The 22,645-nt window shown below is 39.2% G+C and overlaps 1 protein-coding gene across 6 annotated transcripts in view; it reads right to left on the bottom strand.

The window, feature by feature from the left end:
• Window positions 1–22,645, bottom strand: part of SYNRG (synergin gamma) — a 51,829-nt gene that overhangs the window by 3,855 nt on the left and 25,329 nt on the right. For all 6 annotated transcript variants that reach the window (XM_090024965.1, XM_090024966.1, XM_090024967.1 and 3 more), the window contains 8 exons: window positions 20,585–20,703; window positions 20,309–20,371; window positions 16,671–17,618; window positions 6,385–6,978; window positions 5,831–5,994; window positions 4,769–4,822; window positions 3,894–3,990; window positions 3,435–3,583 (listed from right to left, as the gene is read on the bottom strand). In XM_090024965.1, the coding sequence (XP_089881091.1) occupies window positions 3,435–3,583; window positions 3,894–3,990; window positions 4,769–4,822; window positions 5,831–5,994; window positions 6,385–6,978; window positions 16,671–17,618; window positions 20,309–20,371; window positions 20,585–20,703 (2,188 nt within the window). The remainder of the gene's footprint in view (window positions 1–3,434; window positions 3,584–3,893; window positions 3,991–4,768; window positions 4,823–5,830; window positions 5,995–6,384; window positions 6,979–16,670; window positions 17,619–20,308; window positions 20,372–20,584; window positions 20,704–22,645) is intronic.

The raw sequence follows: 22,645 nt of genomic DNA, 5'->3' as shown, positions 1-22,645 counted from the left end.
ATTTCATTGTATATGTGTACGGTAAAGAAAGAGCTGAGAGGATAGTTTTGCACATAACTAGTAAAAAAAAAAAAAAAAAGAGAGCTCCAACTGTGTGTCATAGCTTTCCTGATTAGTTTTACTAGGCAACAAAAGAAATGGTCAATGTAAAATTATGCATGGGGAGTATATACACACTAAAAGCATTATTTGAAGGCTATCTGTAAGTTGCAATGTTTAAACGATCAAAAGCAATGCTTAGAAGTACAAACACAAGAGGCTTTTAAAAAATTGTGAGATCATAAAACAGATGCGTACTCATAATCCACACCCTAGGTATTCTAATCACGCTCCCAGAGATGAACAATTTGAGAAATAATTGGAATCCTGAAAAAACCTTTAATCTTTAAGTAGATCAATCAAATTAATAAAGGCCCTCTAATATTTGTTTACCAAATGCATGAGTGAAGCAAATGAGAAGGTCATACAGCAATTTGCAATGGAAAACCATAAGGCTATGCATAAAATTACCTTGTAACAAAATTAATCCTTTAAATGATAAAATTAACCTTTTCAAGCACATGCCTGCGAGCTGGGGGATTTCTATGGGCTTAACTGGCACTTCGGCACCATTTAGAAACCACAGTTGTAAGTTTTATGGGTAGGTGTTTTCCATGCATTACGTGCACACAAACCCATTACCAGCTCTTTTAAACTAAAGCAAAGCCAGTCAATTGTTATTGATTTTAAGTTAAAATAAATACCAATGGAGATTTTGGGCAAACATGCTGCATTTGGTGCTGCAAGACAAAAACCTGAATATCTCGTTTGGGACTCATCCTCCCTAAATAGCAGAAACCCATATTTTAGTTAATTAACTGTACTTGTCTATGCTTCAGCAATATTAAGCAATTGAGGAGCAACACAAGGGTTAGGAATTCAGGTCTTCAGGACAAAGAAGTCAGGTATTTCCAAAAAATATATTCTCAACTGTCACATTTGCCACTCAATAGTGGGGTGGGAGAGGGAGGAGGAAAAGCGGAATGCGAGAGGGACAAAGTCTATAAATCACTTTAGACTAGGGTTGTCAAGCTCATCTGGCCCCATGGACTGGTCCGTGCGCTGGATCTGGCTCAGGAACCATGCCATGGGCTCGTGCCATGCCCCATGTGGGTCTGACTAGACCCATAGACAGCACTGGGGGTCAGATGGCAGGGCTCTGTGGGCTCAATCCAGTCTGCAGGCCGTATGTTTGATGCCCTGGCTTTACACCATGTCAACCCCAGCAGAAAAAAAAACAAACAAAAAAAACAAACAAACTTACAATTGCCTAAATCTCCTAACACAAGTCATTCTTTTTTGTCTTGACTTCAGTTGAACATGACTGGTGTACATCTAAAGTGTGCTATGCTGGAATTAAAAGAAAAAAAAAATGCCCGTCCTTTCCTATAGAGGCAAGTATTTCTCCCCCCAGGTATTTTTACTGATAGCACTTTGCCACATGATGGCAAGTCATGAAAAATGGAATCCAGCAACATGAATGCAGCCAACAGCGAGCTGGACAGGAATCCACCACATCAACAAGATAATCTAAGTTCTCTGGTTAAGTGTAATGGTTCCTTTTTACAGGTAGCAAGGAAGTGACACAGGTATACAAATCCTTTCGGCTGTCAACTGGAGAACAAGACATACCCAGAAAAAATACGCTGATAAACTACTGAACAGACTAATTTAGGGACAGCTTGTGACACACTCAAACTGAATAGTACTTAAACTGCAGACTAAATAAAAGAGGACCATATCTGTCCATTAAATCAAATGAACAGAGCACTATGCTAAGCTCGCAAGGCAAGTAGGTCCTTCTCCCAGCTTTGTCATTGGCCTGCTGGATAAACTTGGGCAAATCACTTGTCTCTGTGCCTCAGATCCCCTACCTGTAAAACGGGATGATTATACAGAGCACCTCTGTAAAGCGCATCAAGGTTATCTTCTGCTGGAAAGAACTAGAGATCAATGCAACAATGATCCCTGATAGACTTATGTTTCAAATGTGTTTTGATGACACCTGTCTACCTTGAGTACTTGTATGGTGTTTATTGTTTTAACCTCTGAATATTGATGAATCTTATTCCTTTGATACCTGACCAGTTCTAAAACAGAGCCATACTATTTTAACGTTATCAGCTGGTGCATTACATGTAGCGTGTCAGAACGTGACTAGGCTTTGTTTGCCACCAATATGATTCTGATGAGAAAGGAGATGAGCTGCTGATCACTTATAGATGTCTTTTTTCCCCCCTCTCCTGAGAGTTACAGTTGATTGAAAAGAAGTTTATTTCAAGTAGAAATCTAGCATACAAAATCTCTTGCAGCTACGTCTCCACAAGAGAGACACTAAGATTTTTGGTATGCAGAGTTATGCTGCATGCAAGAATCCATGAATGAAAGTACTCGATAATGAGAGGAAATATTCTAGCGAGGATTTATTTGTTTATACCTGACATGTTGTACTGGTTTTAATCCAAATATTAAAAAGACACTTTGATTTTGAATGGAGTCAGAAAGAACCATTACACTGGATAATGTCAAGGACTGACGGATTAACCGCTCCCAAACAGGTAGCAAGTTATTTCTGTGGTTGGTATCTACCAAGGAAATGCACGAGACACATGTGTACTTCTCTATGTTCTGCATTCCACATTACTTATTGCAACCAAAGAAAGGTTCTTAAAAATTGAAAGTTTTAACGGAAAGTTAATATTTCTTGCCTTCAGTTTCTTATTTTCATGCCCAGTCAACAGCAAGATCCCCTTTGACCTCACTCCCTTTAAGACATCTTCCACAGCAAGCTCCCCTCCTCTCAGCCTCCATGCATTTAGGAATTAAACAGAACCCCTCTTCATATCGCATTAAAATGCCCTCTCCCAGCTGGCTACGCAGGAACAGCTGTTAAGGAGGGAACAAAAGCACTCCTCCTTCCATCCCAGGGCTAATGAGTTGTCTCTGGCCTTGGCAATTCCATCTAGAGGACAGAGGGCACTCAGAACCGAGGAACTGTCATTTATTCTGCAGCAAAACCCAAAATGAATTCAATATTTTACAAGCACAGAAGATGACAGTCTCTACTTGGAAGTGCGTCCAGTTCCAGCCAGCCTACTGCAGAGCAGAGTTTTAGGATTCTCTGCTGGAATATTATAATGGCTATTTATTTTTCCTTTTCAACACCATGCTCATGTTATTTAAAGCCCACTGTGGGTGACCCATTGACAAATCGGGATGTATCACCTAAATCTAAAAACAAGACCATTCCACCCTATCCTATATGTAGAGTTTAAGTAGTTTAGGAAGTTGGATATATAAAAAGATAAAATGGAGGAACGAGGAAGTTCAATGACTGAACTTGCATGTGATACGAGGTTTCTTCTAGACAGGAAGCAGCTTACTCAAGGCCTTACCGTTAAAGCAGCAAGTGACATGAAGCTTATTAGGTTGTTCCACAGTTTATCAATATCTTTCAGAAGCTGCTGGAGTTTCTCACTGCACACGGCTGTAGCCTTGATACCCAGTTCAACTCGTTTGGTCACTCTATAGACCTCGACAACCCCTGGGAAAAATTACACAGAGCAGAGAATGACAGACAAGTTGTTGACTCCCAAGCACAGTACCCTAAAGGTTTCCAAAATGCAGGCTCAGAAAGAACAGTTAATGGGCATTACACACATTTTGCGGAACGCCCAGGACCACTTTAATTTGTTTCAAAATAATTTTGCTACATTCATTTCACTAAAGAAATCACCATTATTCCCATCCGGGCATTCTTCGAGCCAAAAATACTAGTTGGAAAGTGTGATAACATACTAATATTTTAAACAGGAGAACATTTAATGCAAGGCACACAGTAAAATGAAACATACCTAATAAATATTCCATGCCTTGCGCCGATTGGATTACTTCAGTGCAAACAGATGAACTACTGATTCCATTTAGGGTGTCATTTGCCTTCTTAATGACCTAGCAGAAAAAATGGTGGCGTTAACAAATCCTGTTTACCTTAAAATAACAATTACAACAAAAAATGCCAACAAGAGAAATGGCAGCAGTTAATAAAGTTAGCAGGAAAGTGGATACAGACTATCACATGGATTTATTCATTCTTGCTATATGTTGATCAGCGTAGAAGAATGGCCATTTTTAGACTTTAACTCAAAGCTGTCTTTTTTGGTAAGAAATATATATAAGTGAGGCAAAAAAATACATAAGCTTATAGGAAAGCTTATCTATAAATATAAGCTTTTCTTTAACAATACTGTTTAAATATCCTGAATGGCTTTTTCTCCTGCTATCAAACAAAACAATGTTCAGGAGGAAAAAGTACTCTAGTCTCCAAACATATACCAGAAGAAATTCTTGCCCAACCTGAAGCTACCCACAGGGGTCCAATTTTAAAGACAGTGCTGAGAACCCATCCTCTGAAAACCAAGATCTTATGAGGCATCTCAAGTTGCTTCAAGAGAAAAACTAAGACACCCAAATTATCTCCTTGCTTGAAAATACACCAGCCAAATTATCTGCAAGTGATAGACCGTATGGTAGCAGCTTTATTTGGCAAAGTGAACTATCCGATTAGGTTCTCTCATATATATATGTACAGCAAGTCATCTTCTATCAACATCATTCATTTTTAAAAGACATTCATTCAGGTCCACACACGCCCTTCCAGATGCTTTCATTGGATCATGCAGTACATGCAGGAAGTAGGCAGTAATTTCAATAAAGGTTATACACTTACTTGTAGAGCACTTTCCAGGCATCTCTGCCACTCATATGCATATCTCTCACTTTCCTATTTAAAAAAAGAAGAGGCATACGAAAAGCACATCAGGCTGTCACATAAGGAGGCATCATTAGATCGGGGAGGATAAATTTGGAAACAAAAACAGGAAATAAGCATTCGCCTTTGCATCTGAACTGCAATACTTCATCCACAGCCAGTGAAGCCTGTACCATAACTGGGATTAGATTTTATGAATAATTTGCATTCGTCACCAACTTGAACCACTCAGGCCTAGTGACAGATGATATTGATCTAAGTTTCTAAAACTCAACAATATTTCTCCATAGGGAAGGTGGGTATTGCATAGTTGAATTAAATATAGTTACAACTATGGAAGTTAAATCTTAAAGAGCTACGTTGATTAAGGGGTTACACACTCTTATTGCCTCCCAAATCTAGCATCATGCATCACAAAAGAGACGAGCCACCAAAAGCAAGTAGACCAACTGCAGCTGAGTAAACAGGCCATGTGAAGACTCATTTACAGGAATCTACTTCTAAACCTCCTTGCAACTGTGCTCAGAGAAAAAGGAAAAGGAAATAAAACTCTCTTTCCAACGTATCTATTTAAAACAGTGCATAGGAAATATTTTTTAAAAGACTATGCAAAACATTTGATGCCCCATGGATTTGGATAATTATCCACTATCGGCAGCTTAATAATTCCTCCTTAAATGCAACTTTGCTTTCTATATATGTAAATCTGAGTGAGGACAGGGATACGCAAGGGAAGTACAGTATACAACACTGACTATACTTTGGGTCACCTTGGATGCTTCGTGTCGTTTTTATGAGCATGGGGTTTGAAGAAACCTGGAGGAGAAAACTCCTTCCCAAGCAGCTTACAATTCAAGGCCTGAAGGCTGCATGCAACTGAACCCCCCCCACCCCCGCACAGGACCAGGCCTCAAACAGTACGTCTACCAAAAATCCCAAACAGATGAACAGTGGAGTACTGTTAATATTGCATTAGTTCAAGTAAGCATCACCTGGATGGGTTTGCAGACCAATCCTTACCTCTACTTCCCCTGTGAGGTCTTTGTATTTGTCTCTGATGACAGGCAAAGCAGGCTTCTCACTCAGAGTATTGGAGCGATCTCTAAATGGTTGCTCCAAAGCTGGTGATGGGGAAGAGCGGCTTATCTCCCTGTCACCTAGACTCAAGCTCCTTTTATGAGACCCTGTGAGAAATTATAGTACAAGCTAATTATTCACCGCATGTATCCAGAGAAAAAATAAGAAATCCTTTACGTTTAAGGTAGCGATAGCGAATGGGGCTGCACTGACAACCAGGAAAATGAAGTCCATTGAACACTAGGTGTAAAAGCAGCACTGTGAGCCTCCCAAAGCGAGATGCGTTATAGTTCTAGCTCCAGGCCTATTCAATCTGTAGGAAGCTACTTGTAAAAAAAGCCTGATACAAATCCCATTGAACTCAACAGAGGACTCAGATTTATTCCAATGAGCTTTGGAACAGTCTGCAAGGGAGACTATCATTTGCTCACTAATAAAAAACAGAATACTGAATGGATGCGTCTGTATGCGTTATGAACCACCCTGAACATGCTCACCTTGAACAGAGAGGTCAAAGGTAGCAAGTTCACTCTTGATCATTTCTTCACTAGATTTCACCTTGCCTTGCGACGTGGCCACCAAGAAGTCAAATTTGCTGATTTTAGGCTTTTCGCTTTGAAATTCTCCGAAGTCATCTGTGCACTCTTTTGGTGGTTCAGAGGAGATGCCACCAGTGGCTAAGTCAACCTCTTGGCTTCCATCAACTGCTGCTGTATCCTGCGCTTCTGATAACGGCCTTGCAAAGTCTCCAAAGTCTCCAACATCATCATCACTCTGACCACTGGATGTAGGGCCAGGTTCTTTAAAGTTTGCAAAGGCTGCGAATGCAACGTCCTGTAAAGCTTCCTCACTAAAAAAGGTGGTCACTTTGGAAACTGTCGTCATGGTAATGTTTTCTGAACTGCCAAACAAAGTCTCCTTCTTCTGCAGAACTGAGGTAGCCGAGGAGAATCCACTCCCTGGGCTAAAGGAAGAGGGCTTCTTGCTCTGAGGAATGTCTTCTTTGTCTGGCCACTCATAGCTTGCAAGGCTGCTTACCGCAGAGCCGCTGTTATAGTTTCCAAACTGGGCACATTTTAAGTCATCTATATCTGAGGAGAAAAAAAAAAACAACACACATATACACACACACTCACAATTAGGGACTCTGCCAAAGTTTAGAAGTCAATCTCCCTAAGCTGTACACAAACGATAGCTACTGGCGATCCTTGGTCTTGGGTCTGTATTGAGCTGACATCTCAAGTCCGTGAGACACAATCTAGATCTTGCACAAAAAATAAATCTTATAAATTGCTATGTGGGAATCTCTAAAAATTCTCTACTTCTGACGTACCAACCTTAGCTCCTTGAACGAACCACACAGGAAACTGGTGGCTCTCCTCCCCTCCTATTTTGCCCCCAGATAATATGTCCCAAAGAATAAATACAAATGCTGCTGTCAGAGAAAGAGCATGCCAAAGGCTTTTAACAGCAAGCAAGTCCTGTTCTTAAAAATTATGAATTACAGAAGCACTGCCTGACTCCATTTGTTTAAGTCTGCAAGCTTCAGGAGCATCAACGTTGCAAAGATCTTTAATTTACGCTTACACGCATTGCTGATTCAGATAACTAGATAGAAAACTAACCATATGACAAGCTTTCAATCCAACATTTAGGACTTACCCAGTATTTGCATGGGCCAATAGGTCTGTCTTTCTGCCCTAAAAGGGTACGAGAAAGACAGCGATGCCTTTTTCTTATGCTGAGGCCACCGAAAGAAACAACGCAGTGATCTGATTGATCTCTGCTAGACTGTCTGCTACCCACATTCAACTTTTTTTTTTTTTTAATTTAGATTGAGACGGTTCCATATGGGGTGGTATAAAAAGCCAGGGGCTGTAGACTTTTTGTGCAAGCTTTAAAAAAAAAAAAAAAAAAAGGGCTATGCTTGGCATTTGTTTCTAGGCATTAACAATTGTCAATTTGCATTAGACACCCAGCTGCTGCTCCACGCCTAGGGTAAAATGGTCTCAAGGTAAAGCAAACACAAACCAGAAAAACATGCTCCTTTCGCATCTTTTTAGCCAAGGCTGCTTTGATAAACATTTGGGTCCTAACTGGCTTGCACGCAGTAACAGCAGCTTGGGTTTCATAAAGATAGTGTGGAAACAAGTTGACATTCCAGCTGCCCTTTTTATTCAATCTGGCTATACCAGCCTGAGGATTAAGCCATTTTAACAACACATTTCTGCCTACATTTACTCATTTTACTGGAAGGAAAGAGCATGCAGAGCTGCTTTAGGCTGCTTTCCCGGCCTGACCCACATACATGATTAATCAGGAAGTCCAACAATTGTGCAAAACGATCACAGACTAGTTTAATGGCTGCAGCCAAAAAAGAAGCGAAGAGCTCCTTTGCAATGAGACAGTGGGGCATAAAGTGTCACAGATTTGATTTTCCTGGGGGATACGGTTTGTGCTGCTGCAGCATGTGTGCGCCCGATAGCATCTCAGTAACAGCAACAGTCCCTTGCATTTGTGTAGCCTCTTTCATCTGAACATCTCCGGGTACATACAGACTTTAAATCTGTCCAACAAGGATTATCCTCAATTTATCTGGGTGTAAAAAGGCATGGACCTGAAATCACGCGCACAAAATGAACCAGGGCAGGAGCAAGGCAGAGAGGTGGAAGCAGCCTGGCTTGCAACGGCTCAGCGAGGAACTACTTACCTCCACGGACTGTGCCTCTAAGCTAAGTTTTCATGCAGAAAAACCCAACCACTAAGTGCCTAGCATTAAAAGCTGCCAGAAAAGCCTCTAAAAATGTAAACCCAGTGTAATGAGAGCAGGACAGTGCTAGAAGCAGCACATCACTTTACCCCACCAGCGTGTTGGCTTGGGAACCTAATGATAACAGTGCCCACATCACTATTCCAGCATTCATCAAATAAAGAGTGATAATCATCTTATGAGCAACTTCAGGATCCACTGTGATCAGCTGCTTCTTTTAATCAACAAATAGAAGCAACTTGGACTGTGAGGACATCCCACACTGATTTACTTTGTTTTATTTTCTTTCAATCTGACCCGTGGCTCAAGGTCTCACTGAGTCAGCAAAGGGTTTTTGACACAGTTTTGAATTCCCAATGCTTTTTAGCCCATATGCTAGGCTTCTACTCCACCTTTCTGACAAAGGCAGCAAAATGATAGTTTGTTCCTTTGGGATTACTCAGAAAAACGTATAATGGCTCCTGAGTAAGATCATTCCATAGCTAGAAGAGTCCCAGAGAAATGTCCTGAAAAACCAAGTACTAAAATGCAATTCTAAAATGTTGCAAGCCAAACAAGCTGTTATAATAAATCCTGTTTTAAGGTCATTGTAAAAAATCACCAGTTTGGCTAGCACATGCTCTGAACTGTCCCTAGTTAAAAGCTGCCCTGTGTGGGAAATGGGAGTCATTATCCTCATGATGGCTGCAACCTGCACCAGATTTAAAAGGTTGATCCTGGCTCCCAATTAAATTATCTACCGAGTAATACAGAAAAACTGTCATTCTTTCTTTTCCTCAAAGGCTGCAGAGCACCTTGCCACATGATTAATATACAGATAAGCAGGTTACATGTGAAAAGCATTCAATGATTGACCCTAGGGAACTCTTCTTGATTTGGGTATTTTTATTATTGGCACAATGATGTTTTATTAAACACTGTTCAGATCTGTTCCTGCAACTGCTTCTACTCTAGAGACTGCAGATAAGTTTAATGAAAAAAAATTAGTTGCAGCATTTGAACTTCAGCTTTAACCTCTGGCATAATAAGAGCTTAATAATGTTGTTATGGCAATTCAATGGGTTTTTTTTTTTTTAAATGGTTGTGCATCAGTGGCAGCATTCATTCAAAACATGTGATTGTTAACTGAAAATAAACCTCAAGTAATCCCAAGAGCTAAGCACCGCCTTCAGAAAAATACAGTTCCTACTCAGAAATATCTGTAGAAATTTCTTCCTCCAAGGACTTCACATTTTAAACCAATGGGAGAGCGCAAAACTTCTTTAAAAATATATTACTGAAAGAGCAAAGGCTTAAACCATTCCAAATTCTCTCACATGTTTTTTGCTTTCAAGATACTGTAATCTTCCTAGCTAAGCAGGATTAGTGGCCTGCACTTCCTATATTGGAAACTATTTCATGATGAACGTAAGCAGAATGGCAAGGCGCAAAATAGATTTTCAAGACTGATTAGCATTTTTGGCAGCCTGCATTACATTTCAACATATATTGAGAGTAAAACTTCATCAGCACTTTTTTTGGGGGGGAAAGAAGAACAACAAATTGTCCTGTCAAAGTAAATCAAGGCATGAATGTATCATGCAAAACATTTCTTAACTACTTCTTCCATAATTCTATCCACCCAAAACTTGTATTCAATATATTATAGTGTAATATGTTAAAATGAGGCACTGATCCCTTAATAACAATGCTGTCAAGTTCTTGGCATCTTTCTGAAAGGATATAATACACAATGCTTTTTATATTTATGACAATATAAAATATCTTAATGATTCCACTGCCATTTTATTAAAGAAGGATCATCTTAGCCTCCAACAGGCTAGCCACCAGTGTATCTTGCAGTCAAATTAAACTTCACTAAGAAACAAATGCATATGGATTTTTCCATATGCATATCCAAATTACCAAAAGGTGGAGAAAACACACGGGATGAAAATGAACGAGGCTTACAGAAATGCCAATGAAGCTGCATTAGACATGACCAAAATGGAATACAGCAAATACATCTGCCTCTTTCAAAAGACATGTCTTTTTAAATGTTTTTTTCTAGATATCTATGATAGATATCAAATATCTATGTCTATTCAAATATCTACTTAAGCCCTCAAAAGCATTTTAGTGTATGGCAATATAGTCCCATGGTTTGAAAAATAAACAAACTACCCCTCACCTGCAAAAAAAATAAATCAAAAATCAAAAGACAGAAAATTGAACATCAGACAGTCCCTTCTCCCACAATTTTAACTCAAGTACAACATGAAAGAATCTCTACCACCCAGTAATTATCAAATGTGTTGGCTAAAATACGTGTGAGCTTTGAAGTTAATCCGAGGTAATTTAATAGTAAGCTATTTCGGACTGCAGGAGCAGAGTTTGCTTTAATGCACCAATTCTTCTTTTACCGCCGGTTGCTTTCAACAGAATTTGGATATGAGAATCCATAACCTGTATTAGAAAATAAGTGTCCAGTTCTCCATAAAAATTGCCCAAGGGACAACCAAAGGCTATTTGTCAGGTCCATATGTCCACCCACCCTTTGCTGATCAGGTCCTCATACAGCCTAACAACAATGCACATACGCTGATCTATTCAAACGTCAAGCACTATGAAACCAGTGATGTGAACAGAGATTTGTGCATTAAAAGAAACAAGAAAAATTTTCAAGGAGAAGAGGAAGGGTTTCTTTGTAGTCCCAACACCACAAACAGTGACTGTCAAGGAGCACTAGAAGCTGAACAGCAGAGTTTCAATCATTCCTGGAGTGCAGAGTGAAAGATTTGATCCCACCCCTTCTTTACCCCACTTCCTGTACGGCATTTTCCATTTGGGATCTCACTAAACGATGTTCTCTGCTACGTTTACAGTCTGCCTAATCACTGCCTGGGAAGAGCCACAGTACGACTCACCAGCCTCACTGCTGTGGATGAGCCTTGGAAGGATACCCGTCAGGGACCATGCAGAAGAGGCTGACGGGGGATGAAATACTGCTATAAAATAGTTTCCCGGTGTTATCTAATCTAGACAAAAAACAAAAAACAAACAAAAAACACTCGACATCCCTCATTTGAGCTGACTACAATAATCTACTTCAACTACTATAGATTAGATTATGTTTGCACATTGTCTGGAAGCAATTTCCAGGCTGGACTTTTCAATGTCAGTGGTTTAATTGTTTTTAAGGAAAATCCATCTGATGGTAAGAATGACACTGGGGCCAACATTTGCAGGCTATTCGGTCTTTTCTGTACGATTGTTATTATTTCAGAACCTTTCACCTCAAGACTGCAAACTGGGATTCAGTCCGAGAGGCTAGAATACCATCTGAAGGCTGTTAGGGGACCTCTATAAAGACAAGCTAGCTGTCACTTCCATTCCTAGTGGACAGAGATCTGTGTCACAAGAGACGCACACAACTGGCAATGTTGTTGGCAGTCTTAGACAGAGTCCAAAGACAGAAGTGGCCATGAAAACTGCTTCCTTCCTACCCCTTTTCAGGCAAGATTCCTCCAGGTCAGGACCGAGACGTACTGACAGGCAGAGTGCAGAGGGCTGTGCTATTGTAGCTGGATTGTGCTTATTCGTGGACTGGAGGAATTCAGGGCTATCTTGTCAGTTGGTGAAAACAGGCATGAGATCCAAAAACTATAAAACAGGACTGCTCCGATTCGTTCTTGTAAAGGACAAGCAGCAGCAGCACTTCTGGCTGAAAACCATCCGGAGCTAATGAACTCCATCCAAGTAAAGGGGAGACAAAAAAAAAAAAAAAAAGAGTCTTCCCACGTGGTGGAATTGGAGTCCAACCAAACAGGATTTATTTTTTTCCATCTTATGAGAAAGGTGTGATTGAGCTCGATAATTACTCTCAGCTCTGGGAGCAAAACTGAAATGCACATTTAGCCCTCTGAGTGACAAAACAACTCTCTTTAATCCTTTGGAGTCCTAAAATTGTATCTATTTAGCGAGTTGCTGTGTACTCTGACACACAAAAAACTCCACATATTTGTGTATATAGTTGTCAGATTCCTCATGGGAGAAATGGAAAAGCCTTTAAGCACCAATATTCACACAGACTTTACTCTAAGCTAGCTCTGGCAGCCAAAACTTACGAAAATAAAGCAAGGACAGAAAACCAAACAGTCAAAAAATATTAAACAAGACCACAGAGAAAACTAACATACAATTGAAACTACCCAGTATTTTCCAATTCATTCACTCCCAAGCCTCAAGTACAGTTACCTGAACTATTTGAACAGAACTACAACACTGGGTTTACATCTGTCAGCTGATTAAAAAGAGTTGTGGGCAAGACAAAATACATAAACTCTATGAAACAAAAACCAAATTTCCTCTTTATGGTTTATCAAGCTGTGTGTGAAGAAGAAAAATGTTTCTTCTTCACTCGCTCCAGCTGTTGCTTGTATGGCCAAAAAAATATCAACTTAAACCAAAATCTGGCAACCAAACAATCCTCAGTCTTGCTCACGGCTTCTTACTGAAAGAGCAAACAGGCAGAACACCCTGATTTTACAAGCAGAGTCGTAAAGTATGAATGCAACAAGTTTTTCATCATTGTTTGTATACTCTTATCTTGTGCTCCAAAATAGCAGCAGTACAGGAAAAGCATTAGTGATTCCAGGACCCATGAGATTCCCAAATTACATGGGGGGCACTGAAATAATTACAGCAAGTTTTTAACAGCCACCTATGTATTTAAACTGTATTGAGTCAGGACAGGCTAGATCAGGGAAGAGGGAAAGTCCCTTTTGCTTTTAAATAACCAGTTAAGTTCATTCCAGGGTATGAAGGTAGTTCTCATCAAAATACTGGTTTGGCTATATCTGATGTGTGATTATTATTTATGTGTTCGGTCAGGGTTCGGTGGACTCTAGATCCACATCACAAAACCCACCCCACAACTGGCACCTTCATTATCAACAACAGAAGAGTAAAGAGGTAGAAGTATTAATGCAGAAGAGGCAGAACGTGGGAAACAGGATATTTCATTCTTCAGCATTGTCAAACCATCCGTTCCCTAGCAATAAGGATTCACAAACCCATGCTGCCATGGCCAGACGTCCTGCTGACTCAACTCTCTCATGGACTGCTATTGAGACCGTTTGAAGGTTAGCCTAATATTTAAAGTTTCCGAAGTGCATGGGAAGGAAGGTCAAGGCATTCAGTTTAGTGTGTTCAAAGAACTGTAGTGCAGTGTATAACAAGCTAGAAACAGACAGGCTAATTCAAGGGGATACTATAGCTTTAAACTTTGTATTTTCCGGGGGGGGGGGGGGAACACCCACAGATCTTTCTGGATCACAAAACAAATCACAGACATCCCCACACTTTCAAAATATGCCAAGATAATATTTATTAACACAGCAGGACTTACAGATCACAAAAGATAGTGATACATAGGAGCTCTTAAGGGCGTCATTAGAATAAAGCATGCAGGTCAATATTTGCAGAAGAGAGATATCAGAGCAGATTCAAGAAGGCACAGTCACACAGGAAAATGTTTAGTTGAAATAAGACATTAGAAAAGCAGCAAAAAACCTGGTGTTGATTAAAATATACAGAAATTTCCAATAATGCCAAATAAAAGATACTTCTACAGATTTGTAAGTGCAGCAAATTGGATAACCCTTTGAGGATACAAATGGGCAAGGGTAGAAACCCTTGCTGCAACCGCCAACTGAATTTGAAACCAATTTTGATGCACGCGACATGGCTCAATGGTGATTAAAACACTTTAGGTGTCAGAAAAAAAAAAATTTTGGTATAAAAAAAAGCAGCTGAGTTGAAAATCAACAACATGCAGCAAGTGCTCAAAGGGTTATATTGAGTATAGGCAAGAGAAATCAGGCAACATTAGTACAGTCTACCTTCCACACAAAGAATTGGTACAAAGTTTAAAGAGACAGTATCCCCTCTACAGAGAGCTTGAAAAGGGTTTTCCCCCCCAAAAGCTAAAGTAATTCAAATTGGAAGGGTTGATTTTCCTCCATTCCCTACGCCCCACTGCAGAAAACCTGCCCCTTTACTCCCAGAATCAATAGTGTAAACTCTCAGTGGGCAACGTGTAAGACTCCTGTATCGTTGTGCTAGTGCCAGAAATGTCAAATAAAGAGTTTAATAAGCCCCAGCTCCTCCAGTTCATCATTTTACATACTTGCACAGTCCTTGCAGACAACAAAAATCACTCCCAGTGGCTGGCCAGCCATCTCCTTGTAATAAGGATTATAAAGGGATACTGTCCCTTTCTAACATTAAATTTACAGAGAAAAAATAAATAAAAAAGCAGATTTTATGTAAACTGATAAAAAGGAAAAAAAGTCTTGAACATCACTGGTTCATAGCTTGAAATGTATCCAACATACATAAAGAAAGACATGAGCACAAATATCATTTAGATAGTTTAACAAATATGGTTCAGACTGTGAAACCAAAAGAGGAAGTGTAACAAAATTCTCCTTGTGAAAAACATCTAACTTGGCACCGTGAAAGAATACAGACTTTTCTTGGTTTGGTTTCAGAAAAATAGCTTCTAATTAATACTTCAGAGTTCAAAAGTTTTGCATCAAGCACATGATTAGCTAATCCTTTTAAACAAAAACAGCAACAAAAAATATCTTTCCTGCCACAAATGGCAACTACCAGTTACTGATTGCTGTGGCCAATGAAGCTCATATATAGGAGAAGAGCTACATAAATCAAGCTACCACCAAAAAGGCTAGAAAAATATTAGGAAAAAGTGCTTTCAAAACCAAAGTAGACATTCAAGAACACTCTGTAGGTACCACATTTTTAACAGCCCATTAAGCTTGGAATTTTTCCCAAGCAGTAATATGAAAAATTAAATGTCTTTGCTAATAAAATTATTCCTGATATTTTGTACCCTGTTATAGAGTATCTTCCATGTCAAAGTCACCAACTTAATACTCTCCCCTACTTAAAAATATCATATAATGCAAAATTACAGTACTTTTTTCCTACCCATCTCTGCAAAAATGGAAGAAATATTTCATAAGGAAATAACCAATTCTTGCAGCAATAGTTTTACATTTACAATTTGTGTGCCCCTCCATTCAAAAAATGCCTTCAATTCTATAATAATTGTCACTAGAACACAGTAATATTTCCCGTAATATTAAAGGCCACAAAACGTTGAACTACATTTTCTCTTTCTATGTACATATAAAAAGAAAAAAAAACAAAACAGGACACTTGGGAAATTTGTATTATGATATGCAAACAAATTGGAGATACTTAGTTCATGGTCTCTTAGGAATACTTTCATAAAGGGAAATTAAAAAAGGGGATAACCTAGTAAGGATATAGTTAAGTCACTTGGTTTTAAATTTGGCTCCATAAGCTAATGATTACCATACTAGCATATATAGGCTCTTTGCATGATTACGTCCAGTAAGTATTAACTCTAAAATAACTAGTTTCACTTCATTTACAGTAACACTGTCTATAACACCTTCATTTCCAATATGACTGAGTGCTGGCTAATAGTGGAAGCAACCGCACTTTAAAGGGCACTGGCTGGAAAATTGTTCAGTGACAGCGCAAATTAGTGTTCTGCCCAAATTTTCAGAAGCAAGGAGTGGGCCGGGTCCCCCCAGCCAGGTGCTCAGCTGAAACCACGAGATTAGAGAAAGGGTCTCAATGCCACTGATCAAGTTTGCTCACATGGGATAACACTGTTTGCTTTTGAAGAGTTTCCATTCAAACCTCTTCAGAGACACAAATGCTAAAGGGTATCCATTAATACTGCGTGGTCACATCTCAAAAATAAACTAGGATTAAATCCAAACAGCCCAATCTAGAGTTGCCCAAGACAAACGACAACATTGCCCTGTGAAGGGTTGGCAACTAGCAGGTGCACACATTTAGAAGCCTTTCACAACTGAAAGACTAGTGCATAATACTGTAATTTAGCACACAGAGGAACGTTATTGACATCTCCCCATTGCCTATGTTACCAGAGCAATCTAACCAATTCCTCACCTGCTGCTGGAGGGTGCTGGCCACTAACTGTTGGCAAATCCAAAGAGCTATCAGACATGACATGCTTAAGATCTCCTCCCACATCAGCCAGTTTCATGTCAAACTGAACAGAAAGGGCATCTTCAGAGTCCTCCTTGCCCACGCTGCTGCCACCAATGGAAGGGAGATCCAGAGACTTGACAGAAGCAGAGTCTTCTTTAGCCTGTTTAAATGCTGCTACTTTGTCTACCAGGGACTTATCGGCATTACTGCACGTGGAAGAAAACTTGTTAGAGTGGAAATCAGCAAAGTCATCATCGCTTTTCACAGAAGAAGGGGTGTTGTCTTTCAGCTCCTCAAAGCCCAAGCCAGCACCCTCCAGAGAAAGCTGCTTGAAGATATCGTATTTAGTGGGAGCAGCAGCACAATTCTGCCCAGTCTTCATCGCACTCAGAGAAGAACTGGTTGAAGGACCAGGACTGGTGTCTTGTTTTAGAGCACTGTATTTGTCATCTGTTTTTTGGTCAGAAAAGCCACTACTGTTATTGAAAGCCATAAAATCCGCAAAGTCATCTTGTGCCCCAGATGATGCACAATTTGGAAACCCTCCAAAAAGGTTGAACTCTCCAAAGTCATCAGCCAGGCTTGAGCTTTTACTGGGTGCTAGTTGAGCGGTAGACGTTGGAGGTGGCGGTGCAGGGAAAGAAGCTGATTTTGAAGAACTAAAGGCAGGTGGAAATGGAAGTGTTTTGTTCTCTCCAGGGGAGGAAAAGAGATCTAGGTCTTCCAGATTCAGAGGGGGTTTTGCTTGCGCTTGTTGCTTTGACTGGATAGGAAGGGAAGAGAAGGTTGGAGGGAAAGTTTTCTCTTTTGCAGATGGGTCTAGTGGTGAGATGCTGTCAGCGGTTTTGAAATCTGTGAATCCATCATCGGTTCCTGCAGATTTGAATTCTGCAAAGCTATCTCCTCCTGAAGGTGAGAGGAAAAAACAGAACAATATGTAAGATCTTAAAATGAAAGCAGGCATGCCACACGCACACCATGCAAACAAGTTATTTCATGCAACATCACAATGTTTTAATGAAACCCTATTCAAATACATAGCTATGAAGGCGTATTAAACTGCAAATTAGATGTCTGAAGGCCACACAATTTTTGAAAGTTCAATACTTCCCCATTTTTATCATCTCAAAAAATTTACAAATACCCAACAGCCTCAAGGCACATGAAACTCGTTTTCACAAATCTGATATCAACACGTGCTTTTAAGTGAAAAGTTTAGGAGGTGCTCAATACTGTATAGTGTTTGGTCACTGGACATATCCTTTTCTGTTCTGAGAACCTGCCACTGCTTTGTTATAAAATGTAGATCTTGTACACCTTCTGCTAGAAACCTAGTCTCATCACCCCTTTTCTACCATCCTCACTTCAAAATACTGGCATTCTGAAGTCAGAACTACGGCACATGGTTTCTTCAGAGGACAGCAGCAGCACTGGCAAGCTGAAAGAGCAGGACAGAAGGAACAGACTGATCTGCAAAGTCAGCAGCTGGCCTTGGATACCAGACAATCACTTTTTTAACAAACATTTGTATTCATTATGGGAAAAAGGAAGATCATAGAAAAGGTAGAGATTACAAGACACTTTCTACACAATAAGGAACTGAACTAAAAGGAAGAGAACACACCCACCAGCATACCAGTTCAACAACATCCTAACTTATCCTTGTGGGCCATTTTACACCTTCCTTCTAAAAGTCTACTTCTCTTCACCTACCCAGACACGGAGGAAAGGCAGCCAAGCAATCAGAAATTTACAAAAGCTTAAAAACACAGGTCTTGTTCATTTTCATGATGCATGGCTCCCAGCTCTGACTAAGACTGACTACAGCTGTATCTAGGTACCTACAGATTAGCGCTGTATACCTTCCTTTCGAGCTGTAGCAGAATCAGTCTTAAGTTTAAAATAATTTCTTAGACTGCAAACTGAATGTAATATAATGAAATTTAACTGACCATCATTTCAATACTCGGAGAAAGGGGTTTCTTTTGTATTGAAGGATAGAATGTATGAATAAGAAAAACTTAGAAAGCTGATTCACCAAAACATTTTAACCACACAGACAATGAACCCTGAAGTAAAACAGAAATTTATTCTACATTATGTATCATCTCACAGCAATTTGAAAGTCAAAGTGCAGTTTTTTTCTGTTAAATTTGTTTAACCCATTCACCAGCATCTCTGCACAAATATCACTTGCTACAAAATATACATCAATTACTTCACAAGACAACAAAATGCCCAACGCATACACAGATTTCAATTCATATTTTAAAAATGCATCATTAAGATTCAAGTCAGTTTCACAAATGCTGCCATAGCTACCGCACCACCATGTGACAATTTAAGTTGGCTTAATCTATGAAGATTTGAGAGGATTTTTGTTACAACTGTATTAGGCTGACATGAATGTCACCTGAATTATAATTTTTCTTCAATTCACCTGGCCCAACAACAGTACAAAGAATTTGTGAAATTGACTTTCATTAACCCAAATTAAAACAACACAGCAAACTAAACTTACTGACAGATTGCAAACTTTTCCATTAGAAATGTAAGCTGGTGAAAGGGTTAAAGGTGATCAGAGCTAGGCAGTTTGCAAATTCAGAAATAACTTTCTTTTTCTTTACAAGTAATAAAGCAGACAGACACAAATCAAATGAAACAAATGAATTCTAATGTCTGATCCTGGAAAGCTGATGAATCGCAAATTCTGCACCCAAATCAGGTTTCTGTTACAAAATTTGGTCGAGAGGTCCTGGCACTATATTTTCTGTATTCATGCATATGTTTTCTTCTAGAAGCCTTTCCTCCTCTTTAAATACAGGGACATCATGTAGGCAGAGCCTCAGAGTAGATCTTCTCCTGAAGTTAAATTATCAAAGCATTTATCTATGCTTAGCTTAGCAATACTGTGGGAAACCAAGACGGTTTCAAAGATTTCTTTCCCATCAAATTAAAAAGGTGACCATGCTGCTTATGCTATGTAGATGAATTACAGATGGCGTGCTCTGGAAAGAGCTTAGGTAGGCTGCTCTGGCTGCAATTACATGCAAGTAGTATGTCAAAGGGTTGTTAGGTTTAATTCTCACATACTCTCAGAAACGAAAATAATTAAGGGCAAACTGGCCCCTCTGAGCTAAATAAGCAACTCTATTAGCAGGGTTCTGTACACCAAAAAACAGAGCACTAGAGCAAGCTATACGTACCATAACAACATAAAGCTTCAAAACAAGGGGAAAAAAATACAATTTACACCTCAAATACCAACTTCTAAGCACATACAATTCCTCACTTGTAAAGCCAGCCTATATCAAGAGAAGACAAAATCCTATCGCATACTTTTACATCAAGGTTAGTGTCCATGTGCACCTACAATGGAGGGATTAGTCTTCCACAACACACACACAAACGCAAACCTGTGGAAAGTTTTAATAAAGATCGTTAAAGATGTCAGGAAGCTTCCTGCTGACCTGTTTGGAGGAGCTGTAGAAGCATCACCCTTGAAGCCCAGCAATGGGACTTTTTCAGTTCATGCAGGATCATTAAAAAACCTGAAAAAAAATCCTTAAAACAGCTCTATGAGACCAAATGCTTACCTAGGTATTTACTCTCTGATGGCTGTTCTAATTCCCGGAAAGCACTGTACTTGTCTCCACCATCTATTGGAGTACAAAGAAAAAAAAAGGTCATTTACATTAAGATTTGCAAAATTAAGCTGCAATCAACTATACTGCAGATTAAATTGGCACAAATACTATCATCTTGCATGCTAAACATTGCGTATTAACATCATACCAATATCAAAAGCAACACTGAAATATGAACAATTAAGCTAAATGTTAAATTACATGCAATTCAACAGTTTGCTTTACCTCCAAGTGTAGCTGCACTTTCAGAAGGCTTATCAACAGCAATTCCTTTAAACACAGCGTATTTATCAGTTGAAGAAGGTGTTTTAGTGCCAGATAGTGGCATTAGCAAAGAAGGAACACTAAAGGCAAAAAAAAGAAGAGAAAAGAAAAGACACATAGACTCATAGTTCCTTCATGCATCATAAGGAATCTGTAATCCTCCCTAAAATTTAAGGCAAACAGAAATTAGGACATGAATTATTGGTTGTGCTCACATATTTAAAACACGTGTTTTTCCCACCATTTGATAAAAGGACTTATTTGACTACTGCATTTTAAAACTACATTTACAAAGGAGCTGTACAGTAGTAATATCCCTATTGCAGACCCATTCATCTTAGACAAGTTATTATCCCACTGAAATTTTAACTATAGTCCACTGGGCCACAGAGAAGAAAGGTTCCTTAAACCTCTTAATTTTTACACGGGAGATTAAAAAAAAAAGGGAGTGAAACTTTTCAGATATGCGCCACAGCAGTTGTTGAGCCAGAAGAGAACACAAATCCTTGTGAAACACTGTAGTTTCATTAATCGTATCACCCACAACGACTTAAGTACAAGTATCCTTGAAGGGACTAGAAAAAGAGTAACAATCACCGGCTGCATAAGACTTTGAAAACCCTGGGCTTCCAAGTCTCCGTTTTTGATTATATTACATTGCATATTGCAAAAATGAGATGAGAACAGATCCACTTTTCCAATATAAGCAAAAGGCAAAGTTTGAATTTCTACACAAGGCTAAATCAGCAAGTTCAGGTAGCCGTCTATTCAGCCAAGTAAGGATTATTCCATAATTATACAAACATACTTTCTGCACAAATGCGTTCTATTCTGTACACTAAGCTTCCGTAATAACCCAATCCTGTGTTAGCAATTCCTGAAAGATTTAAAAAAAGTAATGTAAGAGCTTTGCTTCCTGCTCCCGCCCCTTATCAGACCTTGGCAGCTCTGCAGAACAGCATCCTTTACATATGAATGACTGCATTTTACTTGTAGTTTATGCCATTCAATACTATGCACATTGAAAATGTGAATGATTTCTATGGAGTTTTTTGGCCTACAGCAAGAATTCTTCCAGAGCCATTTAAAATGCCTTATCAGTGGCTTACAAGCAACATACAAACCTCGCACTTGCACACTCCTGCTAATGGTGGTCTGTGATGCGATGTCACAGTGCAATGTCAAAATATAATATATTTGCCAAGACTGGGTGGTAAATTATGTTACCATAAGCTCTATTTGTATATAGAGCTTATGGTAACATAATTTAATTTCACATCACCACAAAACAGGCGGTTTGATATCCAATCTCGGCAAATATAACGATTAATCATCAGGGCTCTACAGATGGCTTTCTTTTAAATAAAGCTTCATAAGCAATTAGACTATAGTTCATCATAACATCCTGTTCAAAAGGCGAATGCTTTTACAACCAAATAAAGGGAACTATACTGTGATGGAAAAGAGAAATCCCCGATGTCTCATGATCCAACTCTGATTATGGAGCTTTTAACAAAAACTACGCTTCTGCCAAGGCTTTAATTAATAGAATAATTTTATTAAATGGCAAAACTAAGAAGAATATAAAACAAAGCCTAATAATATATGAAGCACCTTCAGATTAATGTAGTGCTATTGATTTAAACTAGCAAAATGAAATTCCTTTCATGAAAAGCTATGACTCAAACTGTCATTTTACGCACACTGCAGCTGAACAATTCACTCTATTTTTGTCTGAAGTCATTGTCAAGGAAGCAACTAGCAATCACTAATCACCTTTAAACCATTTGTTCCATTTGCACAGAAGAACTACCCACTTGAAACAAAAAAGAAAAAAAGACAAGTTCTGTACCCAAAACTGATTATAGTTAGGTAATTGGAAGCAGTATATTGTTCTACCCTACACAGCGTGAACGAATACAATTTAAGGACTTCTTGAACACTAAAAACTGGAAGCCAGCTGTGTGAAAGGTTAATATTTAGACTTAAATCAAGGAAGCCGGGTTTTCGCCACTCCACGCT

This window comes from Crocodylus siamensis, chromosome 13, assembly GCF_052110815.1.
Source record: "Crocodylus siamensis isolate JL-2025a chromosome 13, ASM5211081v1, whole genome shotgun sequence".
Lineage (NCBI taxonomy): Eukaryota > Metazoa > Chordata > Crocodylia > Crocodylidae > Crocodylus > Crocodylus siamensis.
This window is presented reverse-complemented; position numbering and strand designations above follow the sequence as displayed.